This window comes from Myodes glareolus, chromosome 24 (assembly GCF_982192425.1).
Source record: "Myodes glareolus chromosome 24, mMyoGla1.1, whole genome shotgun sequence".
NCBI classification, from domain to species: Eukaryota; Metazoa; Chordata; class Mammalia; order Rodentia; family Cricetidae; genus Myodes; species Myodes glareolus.
The window spans coordinates 30,293,834-30,317,331 of record NC_142049.1 but is presented as its reverse complement, the minus strand read 5'-3'; the positions used below and the strand labels follow the sequence as shown (position 1 = coordinate 30,317,331).

Genomic DNA, 23,498 nt, shown 5'->3' with positions numbered 1-23,498 from the left:
CAAGCCCAAACTGATTTTGTGCCCTTTGCAGGATTTCTCTGTTGTTGTTTTTGAGACAGTGTCTTGCTACATAACTCTGGCTGGCCTATGCATCGAACCTCTTGCCTCCCATGTACTAGAATTGACGGTGTGTGTACCCATTCCCAGCTTTCTTGCAGGGTTGCTAATAAACCTAATATACAGATGATTCGTAGATAGATCCTGTCAGTGGTGGGTCAGCCCATGCTTCCTCCGACAGGTTTTGTCCTGCATACCAGGGAGCTTTGACATCCATTGTCCTCCTGTCAGGCTCCCAGTCGGGGTGCAATGCTCCCTCCTTCAGGAAATGGAGAAGCTGAGACTTACGGAAGAGAGGGGAATCTTACCTTTCACCCCAGAATACCTCACTCCTTGTTTAAACTGATAGCCATTCTAATGTCTAGGACAAGCCTCGAGTCCCCAGCCTTGGCCCAGAAACCTTCAAGTAACCTTGAGTTCCCTTGTCCTTTGTTCTTTCCTCTTGTCTGTGCCAACTCCTATAGGCAGCCTGTCTTATGTAGAGTGACATCACTCCACCGCCTGCAGGGTGGGAGCCCCAGAATGGGGTCCGGCCTCCTTGAGAGCACGGGCTGGATGCACGATTGCAATCTCATCTTTCCAGTCTTGGCACCCGCCTGAACCCCAGCTGCAAGCGTTGCTGAGGTGCTGCCCGGCTCAGCAAGGCCAAAGAAAACACTTCTACTACCTTGGGATCTGGACTAGGCTCCTGCAGTCAGAAAAGAATGCATCACATAATAAGCATAACGCTGCATGCTGGGTATGGGTGCGAGTGTTTTGTATGCCCTGTGTACGCAGCGGCCATCAGAATGCATGATGGTCGGCCCATTCTTCAGACAGACAAACTGAGGCTTGGGAGGCACCCCAAGGTGTGGGGCTGAGTTTATCCCAGTTTCTGTCTCATTTATTCCACCTTTCAAACTCTTGCTCGATCATGAAGGCAAGTAATGCCGCGTGAAAGAAATTTCTAAAATCTCGATTGTGGGTTAGCAGTGATATCACTAGCTAGGAATTGCTGATGTCAGTCCTCTGATGTTTTCCTTTCTGGATCGTCTCTGTGCATGCTTTGGTGCCGCGTTTCTAGTCGCTGCCCAGATCTCTGGTACATTAATTATGGCCCTTTACTTCCTCCTGTCCTCTGGTACCAGCTGGCGGAACAGTTTTTTCATTCTCTTCCATTCGTGTTTCCTTTTTGGGAGCAGTTGTCACTCAGTCTTTTGGCACCTTCACAGCCTATTGTTTCTGGGGGACTAAGGTCAAAGTCTGTCCGTTATGTCAGCAGCACCACCAGCAACCCCATTCATAGGAAGTCAGCAAGCTTTCAAATGGGGTCAAAAGCATCCCTTGGTACATGCCATCCAGAGCACCTACCGTGACCCAGATCTTACCAAAGGAAACCCCACAGTGTCTAGAAGAGACTGAAATTGGGAGGCCACCTTTTTGTTTGTTTTTTTTTTTTTTTTTGAGAAAGGATTTTTCTGTGTAACAGTCCTGGCTGTCCTGGAACTCACTCTGTAGACCAAACTGGCTTTACACTCACAGAGATCCACCTGCCTCTGCCTCCCGAGTGCTAGGATTAAAGGTGCACACCATACCACCCGGGGAGGTCACTTTTAAAAACATAAATGCTCTATTTATCAGCTATCTGTCTACCATTGATGTACCTATCTATCAGATACACCTATCTATCAGATAGATCTACCTGTGGTTAGTTTATGCACACATACACATGCACACACACAAATGTCATACACAGCATGTGTGTGGAGACTACAGGCTAAGTATGGAGTTGTTTTTCACCTTCCACATTGTTGTGAGTTTTTTGGGTTTGTGTACTTAGTGTTTTACCCACTAAGCAACCTTGCCACCCCTTTTTAAGTGTTTGTGTGTGTTTGTGTGAACACGTACACATACACGTGCACACCAGAGTGTGTATGTGGAGGTCAGAGGAAGGCTTGCCGAAGCTGGTTCTCTTCCACATCACTTCTGAGATAGGGCCTCTGTTGTTGCTGCTACACTGCAGACTCCAGGGTAGCTGACTTTGAAACTTCAGGACAATTCTCCTGTCTCTGCTTCTCCATCTCGCTGTCGGGGTGCTGGAATGGAGATATGAGCCATTGCATCGTGTTTGGTTTTTAATATCGGTTCCTGGGTTTACACTCGGGTTGTCAGGCTCACATAGCAAGTATTTTACCTGTGCAAACATCACACCTTCAAAGTAAATAATATCTACGTTGCTTTCCGGTAGGTAAAATGGCTCCAACAACAAGAAGTGAAGCGCAGGGTCAAGAGGCAGGCGCGAAGCGACTCTCTCTATTTCAATGATCCCATTTGGTCCAACATGTGGTACATGGTGAGTAGGTGATGGGACCTCTGTCTTCTCTAGGACATTAGCATGCTATGCCTCTGAAGTGGGTGGTCTTTTCCCTTGTGTTCCCAGGACAGCTCCAGACAGACCTCCTTCATCTTGAGTGTGAACCCTCTGCGTCAGTGGTCTCAGCACAGTTCCTCGTGTTGCAGTGACCCCCCCACCCATAAAATTATGCTGTTGCTATTTCATAACTGTGATTGTGCTGCTGTAATGAATCCTGATGTAAATAGATGACGTGCAGGATGTCTGATATGCGACCCCTGTGGAGGTCGCGACCCACGGGTTGAGAACCACTGCTCTACATGAAAGCACAAACGAGCCTGTGTGAGAGTCCTCTGTACGGAGGGAAGGGCTTTGATGCTGGCTGTAGCATGGACTAAGGAGAGAGGATCTGTCCCTGGGCAGTGTCCCCAGCAGGAGACAGGGACATAGGGAAGTGGTAGCACACTGCCAGATGCAGAGAAGCTAGGGAGTCTCCACATGTAAGAAAGTCTTTGCTAAGGTGGAGCCCTCTGTTTTTCATGGCTTCCTAATATAGTCGCCCCTATCTGGGTTTCCATGCTGTGCCCTGTGGGCATCAGGAGTGTCTGGGTCGGCATGCTGTGCCCTGTGGGCATCAGGAGTGTCTGTGTTGGCATGCTGTGCCCTGTGAGCATCAGGAGTGTCTGGGTCGGCATGCTGTGCCCTGTGGGCATCAGGAGTGTCTGGGTTTCCGTGCTGTGCCCTGTGGGCATCATGACTGTTTGGGTTTCTATGCTGTGCGCTGTGGGCATCAGGAGTGTTTGGGTTTCTATGCTGTGCCCTGTGGGCATCAAGAGTGTCTGGGTTGACATTCTGTGGCCACTCAGCATCAGAGGTGTCACCCTGGGCTTCACGTCTTCTGTGTTTGCAGCATTGTGCTGATAAGAACAGTCGCTGTCGGTCAGAGATGAACGTCCAGGCGGCATGGAAGCGAGGCTACACGGGAAAGAACGTGGTGGTCACCATCCTTGATGATGGCATAGAAAGGAATCACCCAGACCTGGCCCCCAACTATGTAAGTCCAACCTCAGACTTGACACACATGGTATTCAACCACACTAGTTATAAAATACATCCAAATTGTCTTTCCTTTTCCCCAAACACATTAAATCAGGGAACGATGAAAATCATCCTGGGAAGGATCAGGGATGCATTCTCCCTTGCACCAGGGAAGGCTTTGCAGAGGGATACGCCCACACGTTTGAGTCACACGCTTCCAGAATGTCGCCTAGAGAATAGAAACTCGCGTGCAGAGATGCTTTTCGCATGCACATTAGTTTGTGGGTCACTGAGGGTTAAAACACAGGGTCTGGGCCCAGGGAGTCCAAGTTCCTCTCCTGGCTCTGTCATTTGCTTGACCCCAGGCAAGCTGCCTGAGTTCTCTGTTCCTCAGTGTTACCATCTGTAAAATAGGCGACTGAGAGGACTGCTCCTTACGGGGTTATTGTAAGGATTGGATGAGTTCTTTAGTGTAAAGGGGAGAACCTGGCATACAGTCAATATGGGAAATGTGCTAAGCCTCTAAGATACCTGGGGTCAAGAGTGTGAAGTAAACCCCACAGAATCTGCTTTTGAGGTAACTATTTAGCCCTTGGAGATGAGTTTTGAAGACTGCATTAACACTGGAAAACTTGGTGATATGTCTTCCAAGAAGGATGAGATTTGTGTGAATACCATTATTACAAATATGTAAAGGAAAGTATGCATGTTACAATATGAAATCAAGGAAGTTCTGGGACCTGAAGACTTTAGCTTAGAGGAATGAGCTGCCCCAGAAAGCAAATGCTGAATGGCTGCTGTGAAACATCTAGAGTCACAAAGAGACAAAGGGAGCCGTGGTCGCCAGGGCTTGGGGAGGGAGGGAGGGAGTGGGCAGTTCCTGATTCATCAGTACTGGCTTTTCCTTTTGCACAGTGAAAAAGTCCTAGTGATAAATGGTTGTGATAACGGCATAAAAATGTGTGTGAGTTTAGCAGCGCTGAACCATACACTTGAAAACAATTGAGATAAGATTTTATGTACCATGTATTTCACTACAGGGAAAGGTGTGTAGGATGGTGGTGACAGTCACAGTAACCCCGGTTGTGATTGTCTTCATTTTCTAAACGCGGTGCAGGGAAACTTTAAATTGGGGCTGTCGTACATTGCGCCTCTAATCTTTGCTAACCGTGATTTAACTCCTAGGATTCCTACGCAAGTTATGATGTCAACGGAAATGATTATGACCCATCTCCACGATATGACGCCAGCAATGAGAATAAGTATGTTCCTTTGCAGTCTCCTTCCTGGCTTATCTTCCTTTCCTTGCATGCAAAGAGGAGGCTTGCAGTAGTGCTGGCTCTGCATTCTTCTCCTGCCTGGGTGCTGTTCAGGGCCTGTCTAGGTCTCAGGAGTCTCTTTACCACAGCTCCTTGGGCACAGGTGGCTTCTTTGGAGTTAGCCTTTTCTTTTAGGAGTTACCTCTGCTGGCCAGACAGAGAGGGTGTGAACCGCTGTCCCTGTTTCTACCCTTGTGGGATATTTAAAGGAATCACCTTTGTTTTGGATTCTCCGTGACTAACAGTGTTCAAACATCAACTTGGTATGTTATCCACACAGGTCACATGTTTGAGCTCAAGGGTTACTGAGATGGGTAAGTGAGGTGACCTGTGGGCATTGTTTACACTGTGTTAGTCGCCACTTAGGTGACCTGAAGAGGTCATGTGACCTGTGCATGCTAAATGGCAGTCTTGGGGTTGCCCACAGTGTCTGGGTCTCACAGTATCCCTCAGGGCATGACCTAGGCTCTACCTGCTAAAAATACAGCCCCTTGCAGTAATGTCACTGTAGACAGATTATTCTTTGGGTCGCCAGCTCATGAATACTAACACGGAGACTTAATATTTATTATAAAAGTTCAACTTTAGCTTGGATTTGTCCCACTAGCTCTTATAATATAAATTAACCTGCTTCGATTAATCTATGTTCCACTGTGGCTTTTTTTAGCTCCTCTCCATTTCTGTCTGTCCAACTTGTTACATGTCTCCTGGAGTCTCCTGTGTGCCAGATTCTTCTTCCCAGTCTCTCTCTCTCTTCCCGGAAGTCCCGCCTATACCACCTACCTCGCTATTGGCCATTCATCCTTTTATTACATCAATCACAGCAATGTATCTTCAGGGAATATACAAATATCCCACAACATGTCACCTTGCCTTTAACATGTCACTAAGCCTTTAACACGTGAGACTGGGGATGGAGTATTCAACATCCAGAATCCTGCAGTATGCTATTATGCCATGGGTTCCAAGAGATGCTGTGCAGGGCCACTTGGGTGCTGGGTGCCACATGCCAGATGCTGACCTCCCAGAGCTCCTAGACTGCCTGCTTTCTGACTCACGTCCCAAGGTGCCCTTCTGCTCAGCCGTGGGGAGGCCTCGGGCAAAGGACCTGCTTCCTGGTCACACATCAAAAGGCGGGGAAGCATGATCTATATTCCACGCAGTGACCCTTGAAGGGCAGACTCAAATCCCAGCGTGTGACCTGAGAGCAGGCCTGGCCTTGGGGCTGTGACAGTTCCAGAGAATGACAGATGACTCCCTTCCAAAGGGCTAGCAAGCAGACCTGGGGCCATTTTTAAATTTTGCTACAAATCTGATCAATGATTCCAATTCCCCCGTGGTCTCTCCTCACAGCTGTGCCATGTAACCCGGACCATGTTTTGGCCTCTGCGAGAGGAAATGACCCGGTGTGGCACGTCAGAAGATGGGGGTCATTCCTGGGGAAAGCAATTTGTTTCTCTGCTGACTTCCACATTGTCCCTCGCCTCTACTGAGCATTTGACAAAACTGTCCTTTCTCAGCTCCTGTTCCAACCCCTGTGGAAATGGCAGAGGCCTGTGTAGGGAAGCAGGGTGCTTGTCAGGACACAGGGAGCAAACAAAAGCGCGGTATTTTTTCCTTTCGTTGTACTGGTCAGGCGAGCATGGACACCGCCACACATGTAAGTGTGAAGTGTCATGTCTTTAGTCACAGGAGACAGAACTGAGGCAGGACTGTCAATGGCCCTGGCAGTGAGTGAGCAATAGGAAGCAAGGAGATACCCAGGGCCATGGACACCAGCACCAGGTCTCACTGGGAATCTATTGGAGGCATCCTAGAAGGGACAACCTGGGAACCATGGTTTGCTACCTCCAGATGGCAAAGAGGGCTGGACAAAACCAGCTTGAATACATGTGCCAGAAGGGCTGCCAAAAAAGGGGGTGGGGCTTGGCCGCCATCTCAGGCATAGGGATAGTTGACCTTGGCTGCAGAAATAATGAACATTTTACAGGGTTCTCTAATAATTGCTGGTCCGGGACCTGACTTTTATTGTTTCTTTTTTTTTTTTTTTTCTTTGCTTCAGACATGGCACCCGCTGTGCAGGAGAAGTCGCCGCGTCAGCCAACAACTCCTACTGCATCGTGGGCATCGCATATAACGCAAAGATAGGAGGTAAGGCAAAACGAGGCGGGAGCAAAGGGACCAAGGGCTGGATAGAGAACAGCCTTCCTATGGCGTTCAGTAGCCTCATGTCCTGTGGCCTGAGCATAGGCTTGGCCCAGAGCAGCAATACCAGCTTTGTAACAACCCTGGCAGCCAGCCTGGTAGGGAGGCCTCAAACTAGGAATTGCTTGCCATTTTCCTGCCATCGAGGGTCCCACTGGAAGGGAATCCTCTTGTCCTGGCCACCCTGACCACTGACTCGCCTCTGCCATCACATGGACTCTTCTGACAGGCTTCTGTGGCTCCCTGTCTCTTCCCAGACACGCTTGCTTCTCCCTTGGCCCAATCTCCTGTTGCTGTACAACCACTTCCTGCTTCCGTATTTGATGGAGTGCTCCCCACCAGTCATCCCTCTGCCTCCATCCTTTTTCTGGTGGAGTTGGTGTGTCCAGGGCTTGCCTGCAGCTGTATCTGGCTTTCTCATGCAGTTTCTCACATTGATAAGTCAAGCCTGCCCTTGCTGGCATGAGGCTCTGGAGCAAACGGTGCCATGTCTTCCTCTGCCCTACCAGAGCCTGGCAGTGTGATAACTCGGTTGCCGGGTTTTCTGAAGTGCCCCTGAGTGCACAATGCTGAGCAGGTGGAGCAGAAGAAACAGTGCCAGACAGTCTCGAGGACTACTTGGGGGCTTACCCATGTCTCTGCTGGCCCCCCTAGGGGTGGGGGTTGCAACTTCCTCAGCATCACCTACAAAGAACATGAGGTGGGGAGGTTGGGTCAGGGGTTTCCTGCATCACCCAGTCCTTGAGGAATTTCTCGAGTTTTGAGGAAGTGAGTTCCAAGTGTTTACTAAATTAGGAACTCGCCTGCCTCTCCTTGGACTTCTTGAAGTGGTTAAGATTTGGCCTTTGACGTCAGGTCTCAGGCCTAAGCCTACTCACACACTCCACTGCCTGTGTAGTCACAACTTGTCTATTCTCTGTGAGCCCATGTATGGCAGGCAGTGATTGCCTCCCAGGTTTGATATGGCAATAAAATCAGATACCACATTTGCAGGCTTTGCCTCAGAGCTAATCTCCAGGGAGCTGCTGAGTCGTCCCCCTCTCCCCATTGCAATCCTCCCATAATCAAAACCATTTATCTCACTTTGACTGAGCAGATAGAACCACTGTTCGGGTTGTTCAAGCCGTGCTCTAGCTCCCTAGAAGGGCAGCATCAGTGACTCTGATATCTCCTAGAGATGCAGATTGCAACCCCAGATCTGCAGAGTCCCACGGAGTTTGTCTGGACCAGGTAGTTTGCTAACACTGGCCTCGAGGACTCTCTGGGGCCATGCAGGTGGGGAAAGTGTAAGAACGACTCAGCGGAAGCTTATAAAGCCCCGCCCAGGGGAGCTGCGCAGGGGAGTGTGCTGTCCTTGGATGGTGCTACCCTATCCTCCAAGCAAAACTGTCTTTGAGCTTCCCAGAGTCTGAAGTCTGGACAGAGAATACCTCCTGTGTAGGGCAGTGTGCTGTCCTTGGATGGTCCTATCCTATCCTCCACGCAAAACTGTGTCTCTGAGCTTCCCAGAGTCTATAGAGTCTGGACAGAGAATACCTCCTGTGTAGGTCTGGGAACAAGAATGTCTTAAAAATTAATTTATTGAACATCTTCAAGCACGTACCACATGTATAACTCTGGGCAGCCACCGAAGGGGAGAAGATGATGCCAGACATAATTAGGAGCCTCCAGGAGCTCAGCATGCCTTTGGGATGAATAGTACTGCCTAGAAGTCAGGACAGGATCAAGTACTGGAGTGAGACAGGCAGGCAGAGCGTGGAAAGGCAGAAACAAGAGGCACAGCTGGATCCTGACCTGGAGGCTTGGCTGCAAACAGAGGGAGTTCCAAGGAGGCAGCGAAATCAGCAGCATGGAGCTAGGTGGGGCCAGACGACCTAGGGAGGGACGAGGAAGACAAATGTGTGAGAGAGAGCTGTCCGTAACCCGGGGTACATGGCAGCCAGTATCCCCAAAGCCGTCATGCGCAATTCGGCTTCCACACAGCTGGCCACCTCTTCTGCCTGTCCCACCCCTGTCACCCACCCCTAGGTAGTGCAAGTTTGAAGTACCCCAGACACAAGGAGGCCAACCTCTCTGAGTTTTAATGCACACGGCAGGGGTGGGGTTCTGCAGTGGCTCTGGGTCGACACAGTTTTTGCTGTGTGTTTCAGTTGTTGCTCAGGAGAGTAAAGTGTATATCCTAGCTTGCCTCAGTCCATCTGGAATAAGTCACATACAAATCATGTGTGATATAATGAAATAATCGAAAACAGATTCTTTCAGTTCATGCCGTCACGTTTTGTGGGTGAGCAGTTTATGTGTTTGATCTGTGCCTATTGATATTACTGTTCAGCTCTTAATTTGACACATGGTCTTGCTATGTAGCCCTGGCTTGCCTGTAAGTCTCTGTGTAGCCCAGGTTGACCTCATAGCATTCAGCCCCCCGTGAGGGCTGAAATGACTGATGTGTGCAACCCAACTCAGAATCCACTGTTTCTTGCTTTAAATATTCAAGTCAGCTAATAGAAAGATACACTTGCCTATATATGTCTTGTTTCTTTCTTTAAAAAAAAAAGATTTATTTACTTATTATATATACAGTGTTCTGCCTGCAGGTCAGAAGAGGGCACCAGATCTCATTTTGGATGGTTGTGAACACCATGTGGTTGCTGGGAATTGAACTCAGAACCTCTGGAAGAGTAATCAGTGCTCTTAACCTCTGAGCCATCTCTCCAGCCCCTATATGTAGTGTTTCTTAAATTTTCAACCTGAGAATTTATTCTTTGAAATAGGTTCTCAGTCAGTAGCCTAAATTGGCCTAAAGCTCTGTATGTAGCCTGGGCTGGCTTCATACTCATGGCAATTTTTCTAGCTCAGCCTCTCGAGTATTGAGACAAAAGGATTAAGACACTGGACTCTAGAGATTTTTTTTTTAATTTTCAAGTATTCTCGTGAGAAATTCTCCTTGAATGTATTTGAAAGTGTCTTTTAAAAAGCTACTTAATAAATTTAGTTTGTGGGTATATGCCCACGGATACAGAGGTCAGAGGAAAACCTGGGGGAGTCAATTCTTTCCTTCCATCATGAGTGTCCCAGGGATCGAACTCCTGGCCCTGAAAGTGGTCTTTGTCCTCATGTTGGAAAGAAGTTGTAGGCACAGGATTCTAGTGTGATGCTTACAGTGATCTAAAGATACCGGTCTCTGCTCTCCTGCCACCGGTGTTTCCTAGTGAGGCAGGCACCATCCCTGCTGCTGCCTCCGCTATGGTGTGATCTGTTTCTGCGGAGGCCTGAGGATGCTCCTCCCAGTTCTAGCTCCCGGCCACTGTCATGACCTTTTGTGTAATTTTCTTTCTATCATTTCAGCGTGGAGTTTGCTGTGTTTCTCAGTAAGTTCACGTGCTCTCTCTGTTTCTGTCTTTGTCTCTCTCTCTCGCTCTGTCTCTCTCTCTCTCTGTCTCTCTCTCTCTATATATATATATATATATGTGTGTGTGTGTGTGTGTGTGTGTGCGCACGCATATGTATGTATGTATATATGTAGCTTAAAGAAAACAGTTAGCCTTTCATTGTTTTTCAGTTACAGTTGCCAGGTTACTCCCCACACCTCATAGGTCGCTGAGGCTCTGGAAAATCTTTTCCTCTGTTTGTTTCTAATTAGATAGTTTGCCTGATACTGTCTCTGGGTGTGCCTTCTTTTTATTGTAGTCAGTCTATTCTTAATTCCACCTAATTAAAAAGTTTTAGTTATCGTAATTTCTGTTTTATGTTTTCAGTTTGCTTTATTGTTCTTAACCATCTCTAAGTCTCCCCCGAGACTCCCCACATCTTCACTCTAAGTATTTTTTATCCTACGCTCTCTGGTACAGCAGTAGGGATTACTTTTGCATTAGGTCTAGTATCCCAGTCACTTTTATGTTCCTAATGATTCGTTCTCCTCTTTACAATGGTTCACATATTCTTTCATTTGCATGTTTAGTTACTTTTATTGTATCATTATGTAATAAAAATTTATTATACAATAAAAATAATCTATATTGTAGAGTTTAGAGCCTGTTGGGTTTTTTTCTGAATACTGTAAAATTCGTTATAGCAGTGATTTAAGTTTGAATTTTGAGAGACTTATTCCTCGTTTCACAGACTTCTTTACCAGGGACATAGGTTTTGCTCTTGTACCTTGACTTTATGGTATTTCAGAAACCTGCAGTCCTGAGGTGCATAGTACTTGGAACTTCTGCACAGCTTGCCCAGGCTTATGCGCATTGTCTCGAGTTTTGTTTCCTTTTTAAAGAACATTGCCTAGACACATATATTTCAGGGATCTGCCGAAGGATTGAGTGAGCGTATGTCTTTCCCCACAGCTGTGTCCTTTCTGAGGTTCCTGCTCTCAATTTCTCAAAATCCGTGTCCTGTCACAATTGACTTCTGGCTTTGGAAAAGCAAGGGAGAGCCCCTGCCGAGGAAATCCATCTAAACGTGGACACCCAAGATAGTTCCCTCTGTTTCAACCACCGGATCCCTATCTATCTCTGCCCTCTTCTGGTTGCTTTCTGATGCCCTTAGAACTGCACTTGTGTTTCCCAGGAGCTGGGATGAGAAGAGGTGGTCTGCTACAGTCTCCTCTACCCTTACTGAAACTAAAACTTGGAGCTCATATGCTCTTTATATTGATCTAGTAGAGTACACATTTGTCAGCCTTTGCCCCATTAGCAGTCGTCTTAAAGCATAATTCCTTGCACGGGAAACATCTGCCGTATAGCAGATCATGTCTATGCTAAATGATTCAGGCTCATGGTCGCTCTTCATGGTGTAGCAAATTGGTGGATGTCTGTGATCTGAATGCTGTACGGGTGATCCACTCTCAAGACGGACTGCATGGGGCTGTTGGTGAGAGGCCTTTACTCCTTGGCAGCTGTGGGCCGGGGTGCTGGCTGCTCCATGTATGCACCTTTTCTCAGGGTGGCTTTAGTGTCCCTGTAGCGTGGGAGCTAGCTCCCCTCACCGCCGTTGATTGTTTTATGACCAAGTCCGTCAGCCATTCTCTTCATGAGAAGTGCGTCACGACACCCCAGAGAGGCAGGAAGCTGGTTGCACCTTTGAGGACAAAAGTGGCAAAGTATTTTTAGACTTGGACTAAAATCACCACAATGGGCTCTTAGGCAAAAAAAAAAAAAAAAAAAAAAAAAAAAAAAAAAAAAAAAAACCTGCCTATTTATTCAAACGGAGTAAATTTTACCAACTTTCTTTGTAAAATTGTATGTTTCTTGTAAGTTTTATCCATAAATATAACTAAAGAAAGCAGTGGGTCCATCCAAATTATATCTTATGAAATAAATTTCCCCAGCCACCAGCACCCCAGGTCATATTGTCCTTAGGTGTGCCATCTATGTTCAGAAGAGATTTAATTTCTCAGGGACCAATAGAGACATATCATTTTTAGAGTTGGGAAACCCTAGTGTGTTTAACCAATAGCCTCGAATGTATTTTGCTTTCGAAGATTTAAATTTTTTATTAAGTTCTTGAGCTACACATGGATGACTTATGTTCTTTTTCTATGTGTAACATTCCAATAAAAACCTGATGAAATTTTTATAATGTCAAATTTGTTTATCTTTCTTTTATGACTCTGGAGTTAGGGATCTAGCTTAAGAAAAGCCCACAAAAATAAAATTGGTTCTCCTGTGGTTCCTCTGAGAATGTAGTTTTTAGGACAATAATTTATCCGGCACTTTAATGGAGTTATCTTTTATTTTTACCTCCTTATGTGTTTTCCTATGTGTTTTTTCCTAAGAATCGTGAATATGAGGAACCACTGACATCACTTTCTCGCAGGTTGCTCTTCAGCCTAGGCATGCATACAGTCCGTCCCATCCTGCATCCCCCGTGTCCACATGCTGGCCCCTGATGGTTCCTTCCTCCGTCTCTAAGTTCTGTCAATGGCATCGTTATTATTTGGAGAGTTTTGAGTTTTTCCCGATAGTTAGCAGGGTGAATTTTCTCTTACAGTTCTTTCCAAAAAATATGTCCCTGCTGTTCCTGCTGTTCTCACACGTTTTCCCTTTCAAGTGAACTTGAGAGTCTTCTTGTCAAGTTCCATGAAAATTCCTGTTTGGGTTTTGATGGGTATTGCATGGAACATATAGAATAATTTGGAGGAGAATTGACATCCTTACAATAATGAGTCTTCCCTCCTAGGCAGCATCATGGTATGTTTCTGTATTTTCAGGCTTTTTAAAAAAAAGTTTAACTTTAAAGAAATTATCACTTTCTCCAGATAGAGCTTTCATACTTAATTAGATTTATGTTGGGTTTGATATTTAATACATGTTTATATTAATCATCGCTGACAGGGATATAGGAAGGGCAGTGTTGTTTCTGCCTGCCCTGTTTGAATGCTCTTGGTGCTATGAGGCTTTATGGCTTCTCTGTGTGTAAATGGCAGGCACCTGTGGCCATAGTGGCAGACTGTCTCTAACAACAGTGACTCATTTCTTTTTCATGCCTTATGTCAGTATATAGAGACTCCTGATAATAATTGCTGAATGGTCATGGTTTATGGGTTCTCTGGTCATGTTCGATGTATACAGGAATAGTATTAAACCATTTATGGCCTTCTTCTGTAAGTTTCCTGATGTTGGCCTTTGTCAAATTGAGGCAACTGTATTTTATTCCTGGATTTCTGAAAGTTTTGATTAAGAGTGAATACTAAATTTTATTAGGCGTTCCTTTAAATGGCATCTATAGAGATGGTTATATTCTTTCTCACGTGTACTATTGAGTCTGTGTACTATAATAAAGTGCATTAATATATGTATCTTTTCTTCTTGGAATAAATTCTGTTTGATCACAAATGTTGTTCTTTCAGCACACTACTGCTAGGGTGTCACTGAGGGTGATCTCGTGGGGTGAGTTAGGGAACTCTTTCCCCTGCTCTGAAGCAGTTGCCTTATCAGAGGCATAGCCTGGTTTGGGGACAGCAGTAGATCTGACAGTCATTCTGCATGGCTACAGTCACTCTGTATGTTGGTTTGGGGACAGCGGTAGATCTGCCCGGTCATTCTGCATGGTTACAGTCACTGTGTGCGTGGGCTTTTTAGTTCCCTTGAGGAAAATTTGGTAATGAGATCTTTCTATAAAAGTCACTCATTTCTCCAGAGGTTCAAGTCTGACATAAGCATAACATATTCTCATAATTTAAAGGTATTTTCTATATTCATAGTTGTTGTTCCCAAATTTATTTATGATATCTGTTTTACCCCTGATCCGTGAAAGATTGCTCTTTCCTATAAAGAGGATTTCATCAGACAACTAGGTTTTTTAATTGAATTTTTAATTGCATTTTTTATACATTTTTTAATGTTTCATGAATTTCTGCTTTTTCTTGTGTGTTAATTCCCTTGCCTTACCTTTATTATTATTTGTTCCTAGCTCCTTGAGGAATATTTGTTAGTGTTTTTTAAGTTTAGGGTTTTCTTTGTCCTAATGAATGAATGAACCTCATCTACGTGTTCTCCCTGACCCCCTCACTGGTTTCATTATACTGCACTGTTCCTGCTATTTATTTCTAAATACTTTTGAATTATTACTCTTGTTTGTTATTACTCTGTGTGCATGTGTGATGTGTGGGGGCATGGAGAGCTAGGGCACACATGGGGAGGCCAGGCAATGATCTTTCTGTTGTGAATCCCTGGGGTTGAACTCAGGTCTTTGGGCTTGGCAGCAGGCGCTTCCACTGAGCTAGCTTGCCACTCCGTTCCGGCAAACTTTTAAATATCGGCTTTGGTTTTTTTCTTTAATCCTGAAGTTACTTAGAAGAGACTTCTAAAGCTTTCTAACTGGATCAATCCCTTTGGTTATCCATTGCTGATGTTTAGCTGTTGCTGTGGGGGTCAAAGCCTCTCACACTAGCAGGTTGTGGCTACAACATGGGTTTGATCTGTGCCTCACAGTATTTTGTTTTGAACTTGCATTCTTAAGCCAAAAGATTTTACATAAATTAGAATATGCAACAGTTGAGTTTACTCTTGCAAAACCAGAAGCTTTGGCTTTGCAGGACCTCGCCTCTCAAGGCAACAACTACTGGCAGCCACATGATGGCCATTCCTAACTCAAGGGGAAGTTCCCCCACCATGTCATGATCTTGTAAGTAAAACTGGACACTTTGTCCCTTGATCTTGCCTTCTGGGTGCCTGTAGACATCTGCATTTGTCACCAGAGCGTTTGATCAATCTAATGAAACATTTCTAGCGACCTTCTTAATTAATTAAATTTCTTTGACAGCTTCACATACACACACACACACACATACTAATATACTAATATATGTATTAATGTACTAATATATGGTGTGTGTGTGTACTAATATATGTATTAATGTATTAATATATGGTGTGTGTGAAGCTGTCAAAGAAATTTAATTAATTAAGAAGGTCTCTAGAAATGTTTCATTAGATATCTATTTATATATACATACATGCATGTTACATAATTATATTATGTAATATATATAATATCTGTTATATATAATGCATTCTGATTAATCTCACCCCCTATCTCCCTCACACTTCTCCCTATAAATCCCTTTCCCTCATTCATGTCTTTTGGTTTTGTTCTGTGATCCATTGAAAATAACCAGGGACATTCATGTGATCATGGGTTTGGAACTGTCCACTGAGAATAATGACTCCCCTTCTCCAGAATGTTTCAGTAGCCAATAGCTCGGCAGCGAGGGATAGCATCCCATGAGCTCCTCCCATATCCGTGACAGATTGTTGACCAGGCCACGCTCGTGCAGACCCGGTGGTGGTAACAGGATCCACTATAAGTTTGTGATTGTGGTACCTGCATGAAGCCAAGAAGATGGCATTTAGCAAGCCTTCCCCATCTTTTGGCTCTTACACTTGTTCCACCCCCTCTCCCAGAATGGTCTTTGAGCTTTAGAGAGGGTGGCATAAATGTCCTATTTACAAGCAAGCACTCAACCATCACTTGTTCTTGACACTCTGGGAAGCGATGAGTCTCTGCATTCACTGCCGTTCACTGCAAAGGGGCTTTGCTGATTAAGGCTGAGGGTAGCATTTGCCTATGGGCATAATTATAAGTTTTTAGAAGGCAGCTTGGCGCTGTATTAGTTTAACTAACAACAGTAGGAAGTCCCTCCGAGAGCCTGTAACTTCCCCGGTTTATAAGTATCAGGCAAGAGTTCCCATAGTCTAACACTGAAGGCCATGCATCTCAGTGATAAGATATAAACAAATGAAGCAGAAACTGAGCCAGAAACTGCTTCCCCATGAGCTAGATTTCACAATACTGAAATGGGCCATGCAAAGTGCCAAGGATCCTACCTAGAAGTGAATCCTATAAATGCCAGTACCACCCTGCCAGTCAAGCCATGTGGGCTCGTGCTGTAGTGGCATGACTGTAACCCAGGTAACCAACCACTCTCTGTTTAGCTCTGAGGTTCACTCCACAGCAAGGAACACAGGCCTGGTATTATGTCTTATTTTTTATCTCTCTGATCTATTTCTCAGAAGGGCACTGGTTCTCCTCGATGGTTACAGATTTGTCAATTTCCTTATGCTTTAGCTGTGTAAGTTTTACAGTTATGTTACAAGTTACCTAATAGATATCTTCTTGGTGTACTGGATCTTCAGTTGGTATAAAAATTAATGTGTTGATTTTTTACTTTTAATTGTATTTTGGCTAATAATATTTAGTTTTGCTAGATTATTTTATTGCAACTTTTATTGTACATTTTTTATCTTATTTTTATCCCTGATTTTAGAAGCAGAATATATTTGGGTTTTTTTTAAAGTTATTTATTTTATTGTTTTTTTTAAAAAAAGCTTTTTTATTTTACATACCAATACCAGTTCCCTCTCTCTCCCCTCCTCCTACTCCCCCAACCTTCCCTTCCCACCCCCATCCACTCCTCAGAGAGGGTGAGACCTCCCATGGAGAGTCAACCAAGTCTGTTACATCTCTTGATGGTGTGGGACAATTCTGTTCTTTCAATTATATTTTAAATAAACACTGATTGGTCAGTAGCCAGGCAGAAAGTATAGGTCGGACAACCAGACAGGAAGTAGAGATGGGTGAATGAGAACAGGAGAATTCTGGAAAGAGGGAAGCTCCCTCTGCAGTCCTGTCCAGACACAGAAGAAGCAAGATGTGACTATGCCGCTGAAAAAGGTACTGAGCCATGTGGCTAACACAGATAAGAATAATGGGCTAATGTAAGTTATAAGAGTTAATAAGAAGCCTGAGCTAATGGGCCAATCAGGTTATGATTAATGTAGACTTCTGTGTGATTTCTTTGGGACTTAATGTCTGCGGGAACTGGGCGGGACAGAAACCTCAGACAAGAACTTTGAGGCAGTACGAAGGTCTTCCTCTCTGTATCTAGGCTGAGCAAAGTGTCCCTCCAGAGGGAATGGTCTCCAAAAAGCCAGTTCATGTACTAGGAATAAATGCTGGTTCCACTGTCAGTGACCCCCACAAACTGCACAAGCCACACAACTGTCACTCATATTCAGAGGGCTTAGTATAGTCCTATGCAGGTTCCCTGGCTGTCAGTCCAGAGTCAGTGAGTTCCCACTAGCTCGGGTCAGCTGTTTCTGCAACAGCAGTATTTGCTCTTAATATCCAGTCAAGCCATGCTTGACATTTTGTATTGATTTCCTGCTATTCTATTTGATCTATCTATAATATGTTTTAATGCATAAATTACATATAATTAATCAGACTACGAATAGTTATTTTACAGCCTGAGTGAGGTATAGACCTCACTAGTCTCCTCCCTGTAAGGTATTTATAACTGTCTGAATATACACATATTAGAATCATATCAGATATGTCTGCCTCAGCTGTCAACTATGACACAGACAACTCAGGAGGAGAAGCAGTACCCAGTGAGTCTTTAAATTTGTGCCACTTAAAAAATGTGGGTAGTCTTTAGCCTTTGCTTCTTTGTGTACCTTTTCAGTCCCTTTTATGGACTCGGGTGACATCGATGTTCGATCTTTGTTGTAGTTCATTGTCTTTCCTCCTGTTGTCCTGGTTGGGATTCCTCTGGGTCTGTCTTACATTCCAGGCTTCCTCCTTGTGCCTGGCCCTTACTGGGCTGTCATCTTGATGCTAGTACCTTTAGGTCTAATACTTCAACTTGATTTTTTTTCCTTATAACTTCTGTTCCTTTGCTGATACTTTCCATGTCTTTGTTATTGTCCTCTCATTTGTGTCAAGCACATTTGTAGTTCTTGCTGAAACATTCTTGCCACGTCACAGTCTGGGACTCCACTGTAGCGTTCCTCTGTGGCTGCGTCGCTGTCATTGCTAACCTGTGGTTCACATGATATATGGTTTTCTGAAGTTTTTTGGTTTTGTTTTTGTTTTTTTTTGGGGGGGGATTGGGTGAATTTTTTTTTCAAGACAGGATTTCTCTGTGTAGCAGAGATCAAGCTGTCCTGAAGCCCACCCGAATCCCCCGACGTCCACCTGCCTCTGCCTCCAGGTGCTGGGATTAAGGCATGCACCACCACACCATGATATGTGATTTTCATTAGAAAGTTGTGCATTTTGTGAGAAGATTCTAGTCTTGTTTAAGCCTCCCATTTTTGCTCTCTCTGAGATGGCTCCAGCAGGGAAGGGGCAGCTGCTTCAGTTTGGCAGGTGTGTGTGAGCATCCACACTCCTCTTCATTTAATCCTGGGCACGCTGGGAACTCTAATCTCCATGTGTCTTCAGTGATGTCATTGTGTGGGGTATCTCATTACTGTGTCCAATCCCCACCAGATCTCCTAATGAAGCTTTAGGGAAGACCAGGAAAGCACCTGGATACTGCCTGGTTGGAGGTCAAGAATGGGTTTTCATGACTGTGTGTCTTCATGAGAAGAGCCTGTGTGTGTGTGTGTGTGTGTGTGTGTGTGTGTGTGTGTGTGTGTGTGTATGTGACCAGAATGATATCTGTGCTTCATTTCTGACAACACTTGACTTAGGGTGGGGTGGGGGCTTGTTACTTCTTTACAGGGAAGGAGGTCCAGGCATGTCACCCAACTATGTAGGCTGGTCCTATGGTTTCTCTGTGCTGTTTGGCTGGGGTAGACCAGTTGTCCAGTAAAAGTTTCCTATTTGATTACTAGGCTTTCCTTTTCCTGGTGCTTAAACTAGAGAAATAAAGTTTTTGTTCCTTTTTTCCCTTTTTGTCTGTTTCTAGTGCTATTTCTGGGTTGCCATCTTCATCTCTAACTCTGGTTTTAAAAAGATTAAAAAAAAAGAAGACAGTTAACTCAGTGTGGTGGTGTGTACCTGTAATCCTAGCTCTTGAGAAGCTGAGGCAGGAGGGTGGAGAGTTCAAGGCCAGCCTGGGATGCAAAGCGATAGTGGCAGCAGCAGGGGGAGGGAGGTGAGGGTGGTAGACTCTACTCCTCACTGCCATCCAAACAGGCAGAGGAGTCCTTTTTCAGCGTTTTCTACTGTGCCAAAACTGGATCCTTGGCCATGCTGAAGAAAGGATTTTCAAGACAAATTAAAATGAAAAAAGTTCGAGTTTATTAAAAATAGAAAAAACGGCTCTTGGGAAAAGAATAGGCAAACCTGAGAGCAGATGTGGGCTTCTCAGGGAAGGATTGTCCTGTGTGAGCCTGGTTGTCGCTTCTCAAGCAGAGTCGCCCTTATGTGGCTGGACAGTAGAGTTATGCATTATTCTGGTAGCTCCCATGTTACATCTTTGCAGGGTTGTAAAGATTTTTTTTTCCCACTCTTTTTGGAAAAATAGGTTATAGGGCAGCTCTGGAGATACCTCAGTTGGGATTACAATCTAATAAAATAAAACCAGAAGCCACTACTAGGGTTAGGACTCGTCATTTTACTCTAAGTGGGTTTCTCGTGAGCTTCCTAGGAAATTGTGGGTTTACAGTTGGGAAGGGAGAAAGCCTTAAGCAAATGTTGTTAACTGTGTTGGAATTCTTGAGTCTCAGCTGGTGAAAACTTCAGCCACATTCTTGGATGAGGAGTATTAGACTCCAGACCACAGCTACTGTAAGGACATTCCAAGCCCCGCCCCTCCTTGCTCTTGCATCATGTGCCCCTAAGTTTCCATCTTTCTATCCTGTCTCAGCAAGACTCTGCCACAAAACAACAAAACAGAGCACGCACACAAAGAAGATACAGTGGAGCTAGATAGATGGCTCAGTGGTTAAGAGCACTGGCTGCTCTTCAGAGGACCTGGCTTGGATACCCAGCACCCACATGGTGGCTCACAACTCTAATCCCATGGGAATATGGTGCCCTCTTCTTACTTATGGGGGTACCACATACACATAGTACACAAGACGTACATGCAGACAAAAACCCATACACACAAATTAAAATTGAAGGAGAAGACTACACAAGATCCCACTACCATGTCATTCTTAACAGAACAAGTTCCACGACCAGTCTGCCTGTCAAAGTTCCCCTTTGTTTCATACGCCATCTCCAGGGTTGGGCTTGGTGAAGCAGGAAGAATGAAGTGAATAATGTCTCTCCCATGTTCTTGGAAACAGGAGAGTTCTAACTGATTTTAACAGATGCTAAGACTATCGTGCATCGTTTTGTGCATACTGATACTCATTTTGGAGGCCCCCTGCCTGCTTGTACTCTCTTATCCCTGTCTTTGGGGGAATCATCTGGCGTGTGGAGTTTCTTTGGGGACAGAATCCTGCTGTGTGGCCCATGCTGGCTCCAGACTCTGCTTCCTTCTCCCTTGGGCTCTGCAATGCGTGGATTATGGGCATGAGCCATTACATCTAGCTGTGTTACTTTCCAATTTGGTGTTTGGCTTTCTTCAGATATTTTCTGGGTTTGGTTGCACGTTTACAATTGTACTCGCAAATCTTCTTGGCTGTGAATGATTATCAGTCTCCTGGCCGAGGTCTACCTGTGATGGGGAGAACGGGGACCTGGTGCTGGAGGGCCCTGTCCTTTTGGAAGGTGGTGAGCAGACTACCTAGCTTCGGGACATCATCCCCTCCCTCTGGCCTTCCCACCATCTCTCCCTTGATTCATCTCTGAACAATCCTGTGCTGCTCTCTGCTCAGCCTGCAGGGATGCAGCTGTCCTGCGGGGATGCTTGCACAGGATCCCTGCTGACCTAGCAGCCCAGGCCTCAGGGGTTTGTGCCCTTGTGGAGTTGCTCTCTTTCAAACAGACTTGAAGCAGGGTGTGTTCTTCTGCCTCCTGCATTTCCTCTGTGCTGTCTCAGTTCCTCTGAACACTTCTCATGCCTATTCCAGAGTTATTCTTTTCCTTCTCTTCTGTGTTTTTAGTTCTGGGGATTTGGATCCTGAGGAGAGGGGTAGGCTGTGTGTTCATTTCACTTTCTGCTTGCTCCAGTCTCCTTAGGGTTTATTATTATTATTATTATTATTATTATTATTATTATTATTATTATTATCATCATTACAAGAATAGCAGTCATTGCTGACTGCTTTTAGTTGGGATTGCTGCACCAAACCCTTCAACGTTCTGTCTCTACATCTGGTCCTCAGAAGGAACCTGTGATTTGTGGTTATCATGGCCTTGTCTCACCACTGGAAACTAAACTGAGCTGGGAGGTGAACTGTCACCTGCGGTGTCCTGCTGTTGCTGAGAGGCAGAGGGAACAGGTGAGCGCAGACCTGATGACCTGAGGGCTGAGGACTGCTATCCTAGCTCTTTGATGCCAGGGCATAGTAGTGACACTTTGAGGTCAGCTGCTGCTGAGCCCAGTAGCTCGAAACAGAAGGGAAGACCTTATGCTGTGTGCAAGTACAATGGTGATTGCATTCCTTCCCAGCATAACTTGACCTCCTTCTTCCTCCCAAGCTGAGAAAGGATAATGGGACAGCACAAGAGGAAGCAGGAAGGGCAGCTGTCCTCCTCCTCGGCTTCTGTGCTCACTCAACATTTCTCCTCTCTCACTTCACTTGTCTTTCCGTCTGGTTTTTTTTTAATTCTATTTTTACAAATTGTTCATTTTATTTTAAAATAATCTGGCATATCCAGAGATCATCTTGTCTTTTTTGTTTGTGTTTGTTGTTGTGTTGTTTTTGGTTTTGCAATGCTTCTTCCCTCTTGTTGCACGTGTTATCAGTTGGCATTGGTTTGGGGGAGCTGGCTGCACCTTCCAACAGCAGTGTGTACCTCCCAGTCCGGACCACCTCCCCCCACAGCCCTGAGCATGGCCCATCCTGCAGGTGTGGGCAGAATGCAAAGGTCCCACTCAGACCATCGCTCTGAGACTGAGTCCACACAATACCAGATCCTCCTGGCCACAGGCTGCATTCAGCATCCTCTGACCCACGGGCTGCATTCAGCATCCTCTGACCCGCAGGCTGCATTCAGCATCCTCTGACCCGCGGGCTGCATTCAGCATCCTCTGACCCGCAGGCTGCATTCAGCATCCTCTGACCCGCAGACTGCATTCAGCATCCTCTGGCATAAGATCTCTGGGTACACAGGTGCAGCATGGGCCTTAGCTGACATTATTGCTACCAGAAATGCTCCAGAGTGTGGGGCAGGCTTTGGCCAGCACCTTGCGTGTGTACTTACTCAATAAGACTCAGATTTCCAGAGGAAAGAGAGTTACCACGAGGCACACAATTTAGGGTCCCCCTGCTTCTGAGAATCATCACTAGCTGGAGGAACTGGATCCCCCAGACTATTCAGGAGCTGGTGGCTCAGGGGTACAGAGCAGGAGAGGACCTGAGGACCCCAGAGTTTGACTGGCACTTTGAAGCAGCATCCCTTGCTCAACCTCCCAGTTCCTGCTGTGTTCACTTGTCCTCCGGGAAGGAAACGGAAACAGATTTCTGTTGGTGTTTTTGCTCTATATTTTGATTGAGGAACTAAATCATATTTTTTTTCCTTTCATAAACATGAAATGTTAAGTACATAACAACTAAATTAATCTGTGACATAAATTGGTTAATTATGTTCATTTTGAGTCACAGAATTCAGTCTCATTAGTGCTTCCATTAAGCAGTTTAGGCTTGTGAGCATTTTAAAGGAGCCGTTTAAGCTCCGGATTATCTTCAAAGCAGAAGGATTTAAAATGCACAGGAGGCTTGGGAGATTTGGGGAATGTGGAGCCAGTGCTGTCCAGGAAGAGGGTTTCCCACTTCCCTGTCCCTCACCACACACATTCTTTTCTAAAATGCCTGCCCACTGGGCCTGAAATTCCCAGGCACAGCAAGAGGCTCCTGGGAAGGAGGAGGTAGACAAACCCTGGTGGTCATACCCTCCCCAGACAGCTCTAGTACACACGCCTTTCTGTAGGACAGCGGAAGCTGGCTCGCAGACATCCTGTGCTGACCTGGTCAGAGTTCCTGAGGTAATTCCCCAAAGGCTGAGGAGACACTTCATTCCTGGTGACCCTAAGAAGGACAGACTCCAGTGGAGCCTCAGGCTTAGTGACCAGTTCTAGGGCTCACAGGCTCACGCATGTTCAACATCGTATTTCCACTGCCTCCTCACCTTCTTCAAAGGCTAGCCTTTCCCTGTCTCAGCCACACACTCTGTTGGGGTTCCTCGCTGTTCTTACCTGTGGT

General features: G+C 45.5%; 1 protein-coding gene across 3 annotated transcripts in view; it reads left to right on the top strand.

The window, feature by feature from the left end:
- Pcsk6 (proprotein convertase subtilisin/kexin type 6) overlaps positions 1 to 23,498 on the top strand; it is a 181,703-nt gene that overhangs the window by 59,458 nt on the left and 98,747 nt on the right. For all 3 annotated transcript variants that reach the window (XM_085682658.2, XM_085682657.2, XM_085682659.2), the window contains exons 3-6: positions 2,285 to 2,389; positions 3,300 to 3,443; positions 4,613 to 4,689; positions 6,809 to 6,897. In XM_085682658.2, coding sequence (XP_085538784.1) covers positions 2,285 to 2,389; positions 3,300 to 3,443; positions 4,613 to 4,689; positions 6,809 to 6,897 — 415 coding nt within the window. The remainder of the gene's footprint in view (positions 1 to 2,284; positions 2,390 to 3,299; positions 3,444 to 4,612; positions 4,690 to 6,808; positions 6,898 to 23,498) is intronic.